This window comes from Triticum urartu, chromosome 6 (genome assembly GCF_003073215.2).
Source record: "Triticum urartu cultivar G1812 chromosome 6, Tu2.1, whole genome shotgun sequence".
Lineage (NCBI taxonomy): Eukaryota > Viridiplantae > Streptophyta > Magnoliopsida > Poales > Poaceae > Triticum > Triticum urartu.
This window is the reverse complement of record NC_053027.1, coordinates 537,245,696-537,252,980: the sequence shown is the minus strand read 5'-3', so window position 1 is coordinate 537,252,980 and position 7,285 is coordinate 537,245,696. Positions and strand designations below refer to the sequence as shown.

The following is a 7,285-nucleotide window of genomic DNA, read 5'->3' as shown; positions in this document are numbered from 1 at the left end:
TCGCCGAACTAGTGCACCTATACAATTTACCATTGTATTGGGTGTGTTGGGGACACAAGAGACTCTTTGTTATTTGGTTGCAGGGTTGCTTGAGAGAGACCATCTTCATCCTACGCCTCCTATGGATTGATAAACCTTAGGTCATCCACTTGAGGGAAATTTGCTACTGTCCTACAAACCTCTGCACTTGGGAGGCCCAACAACGTTTACAAGAAGAAGGTTGTGTAGTAGAGATCAGTCAGTGGCAAGACGGGCCCAGGTGTGCTTGAAGAAGGCAGGGCCAAATCCGTCTGGGCCAGGGGCGGCCCCCGCACGCATCCCGAAGACAAAAGCTTTGATCCCAGCGGTGGAGAAAGGCCGATCGAGAGCGGCCGACTGGGCAGAGTCCAATCTAGCTCCAGCCATCAACTGATGCAGGTCCAGACCGTCATCGACCGGTGTTTCAGTCCCAAGCAGGTTCAGGTAGAAGTCACGCAGGATGCAAGCCTTGTCGCTGTGGGCTCGGTGCTCGACCCCGTCGCGGACGAGGCATGCGATCTGGTTTCCACGGCGGCGTGCAGACGCACATGCATGGAAAAACTTGGTGTTCTCGTCGCCCAAGACACAGAACCTGATTTCCCCCCGGCGTCTCCAATACTTGGCCCATTAAAGTTAGAGCAGGAATATAATTATTGCTTTGTTGTCTGGGCATTGCTAAATGCTAACTTATGGTTTTGTCCTTGCATAGTTTTTTCATCTGGAAACTGGCAGTAATATCAGTAGTGTGTGTGTGCTTAAGGATTGATTGCAGGTATTTATGAACAGTTCTTCACTAACACATCTTCTCTGAACATGAAAATTTCCATATCATGTCCTTCGTTACTTGGTAATGATTATTATCCTTCTTCCTTGCATTTGGGGATATATGTGGCTTCATTTGCACATTTCTATCCTTGTCACAAAAGATAGCCTTTTGGCCTCAAGTTACATTACATCTTTTGCTTGTAGGTAGGAGAATTGCTGGTGGAGCTGAAAATGCAAACACATGAGATCTGCTAATGTGCTATGTTGGTTAAACAGGTGATGTAAATTTATCTTTTCTGCATACAACTTAGATGCCGGAGTTTCCCGCTTTCTACTCCATGAGCCCTCTCATGTGCACATTATACAGAAAATATATTGAATGGCTTGATAATCTAAAAAGTTCAGTATTTGCCTCTGATGGAGGGCATTGAGTCAACACTAGGGGTTGCCTCGAGAACATGTCAACAGTAGAAGTTGATGGCCCGTAGCGTAAACTACGAACTAAATGTTATTCTATTGCTAGGATGATAGGCAGTTTTGTCTACTAGTGCTGGGATGATTCATCTTTGCATATTGTTGTATGACCTCCATAGTGTGAGTTGATGCTTATTATTGCTGTAATCATGCAAAATTATGAGATATACCCTTTTTTCCACTCTACATGTATGAGATATAACTTGATCGGCTTCTTGGTGAGTGAGTTGTATAAATTGGTTTTGACATATGGCATTTATTGTTCTTCAGGTATTTGGAGTTTTCTTTGGTTTGTGGAGACGCAGAAATGCGGAGATGGCACTTTGCTGCATGTCCTTCAGCTTTTGTATGCCGTGGCTGCTGATGTGGCCAACACTGACATTGACAATATATGGAGCAGAATGTAGGTTCTTCCGCTTTGTATGATGCGTCCTGTGAAGTGGACTTGTAGGATTTAGTGTGTAATTCGCTAACTTCTCTGAATTACGACTATCTACTACTCCCTCCGTCCCAAGTAATATTTTCAGGTACTATTAGTCCGGTTGCATGCCTATATAGTGTTTGTGGAGTTGCTTCTGTTAGTGCGTGGATCTCTTGGTGTATTAACACCTTGTGGTTCATTTGCTTCATATCTCAATTGCTCGGTCTTCCACTGCATCGCATGCATTCTGGATATTGCTTGCATTCTTCCATGTGTCCTTTATATATACCTTGAAACAAAAGCAATCTCTACCTTGTGCATTTCAAAACAGACAAAAGCCTGGATGATCAGGATCAGTTACATGATAGGCTAAGCACGCCACACCAGGTGCAGCCGGCCATAGCCAAGAAAGAACACAGAACAAGGCTAGGATAGTCTTTTATTTATTTTGGAATGCATAACATTGCATTTAACTGGTCGAAAGAGCTAAATCGCTCTCCACTAAAGATCAGGCACAGGTCAGTTACCTAAAAAACTGGACTTGTTTATCCTCTTGCTGCCCATTGCTGCAAGGGCATGAGCAATACCATCACATTTTCATGGACAGTACAGGACTCTGGAAATTCAAAAAAAATGCAGTCTAGCAAAAGCCTTCACGTCTTCAAAAATCACACACAGGGGTGACAAATCAGAGCTTTCAGCTTCCACACCTCTCAGGAGGTCTCCATTTTTGCCTATGCACCATCTTCTCTTCTTTGTTTGATTTCGACAGTTTCAGGAACTCTGTTGTCGGGTGTTTGATCGATAATCCACGCTGCTTCTCCTGATTTTTTTGCCTTCCCCCTTCTCTGATTTTTTTGTCGATTCCACAGTGTCCGCAACAACACTATAATGGTCATCCTCCTTCATGCTGCAGAATTTTTTTCATCACCTCTCTAGCATTTACTTTGGGGCTAAGGAGCACTCTTTGTTCTTCCAATCCACATTCGCTCCACACATGCTTCACTAATTACAGTTTGCACTTGAAAAACAGATGCCCGCAGTCTTCAAAATCCCCACTGCATAGGAAACAATTTGGATTGATAACCATCCATGTTCGATTGAGTTTGATCTCAACGGCCAGTGCGCCAACCTCCAAGCAAAGTGCATTATCCTGTTTGGAACAGTTAACTTTCAGATACTGGGCGAAGGTGGAGGCTCTTCAACTAACACTGGAACTAGAGGGGCAACCAGTGGTTTGCCAAAAAAAATAAAAGAGGGACACCCAGCGTTACTGCTAAGGTTTTCTATCTTCAGTATAGAGCCTGTAAGCAAATTTCACCAAGAAAAGCCCTTTTTTGTCATAGTGCCAAGCAAAGCGAGTCTTCAAAATTCTCCCCCATAGGAATTGATTTTATCACTGCAACATCCTCCCTTCCAAAGCATTGTTCCACTAGGTCACTGCCCCACTCTTTTGTGACAGGGCAAATAAGCACAAAAACATGGCTCAGCAAGTTCATGCCCCTCACCGCCACCGGTTACAGAGTTCCTCCCATGGGCAGGGTAGTCACGGATCGCCCCACATGTTTTATTTTCTCCCCTGTGCCTAAGATGCCCCTCCACGATTATGAGATGCTAGTGCTAGATAAATCCGTTTGAGCGGCACTTAATATGGGACAGAGGGAATATCATTCAACAAGTATTGTCCGAAAAATACTTTGCTCCAAAGACTCGCACAAGGACCCTGGATTTTGGATCATCCTCCATCCCTGTCGCGCCAGCATTGCCATGTGAAAGCCGTAAATCTCTCTTAAGCCATAGAACTCCATCATTATGAGGTTTTGTTAATGTTTGCGCCAGCATAGTATAGCTCCCGGTGACACTGTGCTAGCTTTATTTTTTTAGAATGCCCTCTTCTAGCTTCATGATCCCAAAAGAAAAATCTAGCAACACAACTCTTTCACTTCTTGCGCTTCTAAAAAGACATGGTTGTGTGTATCACAATAATGTAGAAAACCGGATAGTTCCTCCTTTTCTAGAAAAAATACTGCTAAACGCCCAATCTATCGAACTATTTGGATCTGGTCAAAACCTATGGGTCTCATTATGGCAGAATGTTTTTCAATGGAAGGCAATGTTCTCATCATTTACGAGGCATATGTGATGACTTCATCAATCGCAAGACCCGCCGAGTCAGAAGGTGCTCATAGAAATAGCACATATGCATGCGTGCATCTATAGGAATGCTTTTTTGTGGGGTCATTAGTAATTCTTGGGATAATTTCCTTCATAGTATATAGTACATGTACAGTGATTTAAAAAAAACTATGGCTCGTTCTTTTTTTGCGCGGGGGTGTTGGAGGGGTGGGGGGCTGTGGGTCAATTGACCCACAGACTACATGTAGAATCGCCGCTGTGTATATATATGAACTTATGTTTCAGAAAAACAGCTCGAGTGATCTTGGCCCGAGCATATCCATAACTGAACGAGCCGGCGGTTGGCATGCACCGCTCAGCCCGGAGCGCTGGCGGTGGAGACACGTACCACAACCGAGCGAGCCGGCGGTTGGCTGGGCGTTGCCATGCACCATCCGAGATTTGGCGGCGTCCGCGGAGAACGCTCTCGGAGGAGACACGTACGCACGCAACGCCAAGCTCCTCAGCCCCCCATGCACGGAGCGGTTGGTCACGTCACGCCGCGCGCACCCACCACACGTCCTTCACACAGTGGCTGCACGGGGGAGCGGAGCTGGACCCCCGGGCATGGCAGGGGCAGCTAGCGATGCCGGCCTGTGACCGGTGGTGCGCGCTCGTGACTGTGGAAGCGTCTTGAAATGAAACCGGTCGGTACCGACCGTGGTCACGGGCCAAGCTCGCTGCATCGCCTTGGTAAAGCTATCGAATGTGATCACCGATCAGTACAAGTGTCGCATGGGGAAAATGTGTGAATCTCGCAGTCGAGTCTTACCGACGACATGGCAGTTATGCGGTAGTGAGTGCTGATCCACGGATCCACCTACCCGTCCTACGTACCTCTGGCAACCCCAGCGGTCAACACTGTGCCATAAACGCTCTGTCCGTGGGAATGTAGCAGTACGTGGTAGTATCACGATCCACACGGTCACGGAAATTTACACAAGCACCTAGTGCATGCATACGTAGGAATGTTTCGTCCTCGCAGAATCCATGTCGCCACGACCCAAGTTGGAGTAGCACACAAGATGACACAACGGAAATACTTCACAGATGATACAGCGCTGAACGACACTCGGACGATGGCTAATCCAGCCGTTAGCTGCTGCTTTAGCTTTGTCCATGGATGGCCTGATATGCATGTCGTGCATGTATCGTCGGGTAAATGTCGTTCATGTAGCAGTGCTCATGACACAACCCAGCTTGATGAAATGCAATTATCAAGCGGCCGCCGCTCTCACGGTCACGGGCGCGCGCCCAATGCAAAAGACAAACGAATCGCCTGTTGCTCTGTGTCTGTGAGCTCGCAGTACATATATTTTTGGGTCGCTTCATCCAATCCCAGCTCTGCTCCAGAACGCACCCACACTCCACTGACCACTACTCTGGAGAATCAGGGGGAGTGAGAAACCATGAAGCCTCTCGCCGCTCTGCTCGTCTCCAGCCTCCACATCCATTGCCTTTGCCTACTACTCCGGGGAGCACATGCCACGGCGCCGGCGCCGGGAGCCCACCACAAGTACAACGCGACGGTGTACAACGCCTCGGCAGCGCGGTGCGCGGACTGCGACGGCGGGGGAGACGGCGCCGCGGCCGGCGCGGCGCTGGGCGGCCTCGGCGCGTGGGCGGAGGCGGCGGAGTTCCTCTACTACCACAACGCGGTGCGGATGGCGCGGTGGGAGCTGCCGCTGGCGTGGTCGCCGCGGCTGGAGTCGTACGCGCGGTCGTGGGCGTCGCAGCGCCGGGCGGACTGCGCGCTGCGGCACTCGTTCCCGGAGGGCCAGTTCGCGCTGGGCGAGAACATCTTCTGGGGCGGCGCCGGCGCGGCGTGGCGGCCCGGGGACGCCGTCAAGGACTGGGCGGCGGAGGGCGTGGACTACTCGTACGCCGCCAACGCGTGCGCGCCCGGCCGGGAGTGCGGCCACTACACGCAGATCGTGTGGCGCCGCACCGCCTACGTCGGCTGCGCGCGCGTCGTCTGCGACGACGGCGGCGTCTTCATCACCTGCAACTACTACCCGCCGGGGAACGTCGTCGGGGAGCGGCCCTACTGACCCGGCCCGCCGGCGAGCTGCGGCGCGACATTCTAGGAGCATATACTACTGCCATATGACACTGGCCTCGGCGCTGTCTGTCATGGCAGTGTTGTTCCTGTCGAGACTCTAGGAGCATATTGTAAACTACTCCAATTTGAGAGCAGATAATGATAGTGTCACCGTCGTGACTGAATTGAGTGTGACAAATAGAGATGGATGTACGTAACTCAACGTAATTGCTGTGACTGAATGAGCTGAAATTTTTAGACTTGGATCACTGAATTGGAAGTCGTCGTAATCTGCAGGTGGCAGGAGGGAACTGATTTAAACTGTAGCATAACTGAACATTACAGAATGGCAAATGTTGCCATAATCAGAAGTTGAGTGAAGATTGGCTTTGTAATCTTCATTGCTTGTTTAGACTCTCAACTTAGATAGAGAACTGATTTCAACTGTAACATAACTGAACATTACAGAATGGCAAAGTGTTGCCATAGGCAGAAGTTGACTGAGTGAAGCAAGGATTGGCCTTGTAATCTTCATTGCGGATATTTGTCTTTCTAAATATCTAGAAAGACAAATATTTAGGAACGGAGGGAGTTGAACACAATTGTTATTACCAACATATAGGCTGCCTGTGCATGTGCATCATCATTCCCCAACTCCTCCCCAAACCGCGATCTAACTTTGTTTATCTATTTTTTTTCTTAGCCATGTGCGTCTCATCGAGCCAAGTTATTTGTCGTTTTGATTTTTTTCGCTCCAACCTCCATTTTTTTAGGCTACATTAATCAAAGAGTCTTTTGGTGGACTAACATTTGTGGGAACTGTACATGGATATACTTGTAATTGCTTGTACATGCATTGTTTTTTTTTCAGTTTGCTTACCAAGGATGTTAACAGTGTTGTCTACAACACGGTGCATTCTAGAAAGTTGGCTGCTCAATCTGAAAATTTTGTGGGACATAAATCCATAGCGAAGCACTGCATTCATATTTGTTTCTTTTATCATATTGATTACCTTGTTGTCCTATATTGTTCCACTATGTGCTTCTCGTGCCCATCACTTTAACACATATTATGAAGGTAATGACTTGATATTCATCAAACCAAGATACGAGCATGAGCACACAATGTACCAGTTTTATCAAGTTGTCGGCAGCTGCATGCAAGTATTTGCTTCGAAGGGTCAACGGTAACTCTATAGTCATGGACAATAAGTGCTTACCCTTGTAAATCTCTCAATCATGTTCTCTGGTCCCTTAAATTGGAGAACAAGCATTATGAATGCCAAGGATAATCAACCTAATAACCAGTCATCAAACTAATCCCACAAGATTATCAAGATAAGGAACATGGACAAACACATCTTACCAACCCCTTACATCTCCCATGCCCA

At 47.8% G+C, this 7,285-nt stretch overlaps 1 protein-coding gene across 1 annotated transcript; it reads left to right on the top strand.

Moving 5' to 3' along the window:
- Positions 1-5,183: 5,183 nt before the first annotated feature.
- LOC125512750 (pathogenesis-related protein PRB1-3-like) lies at positions 5,184-6,168 on the top strand. The gene has a single exon (XM_048677842.1). The coding sequence runs from the start codon at positions 5,263-5,265 to the stop codon at positions 5,902-5,904; it is 642 nt and encodes a 213-aa protein (XP_048533799.1). The 5' UTR covers positions 5,184-5,262; the 3' UTR covers positions 5,905-6,168.
- Positions 6,169-7,285: the final 1,117 nt, after the last annotated feature.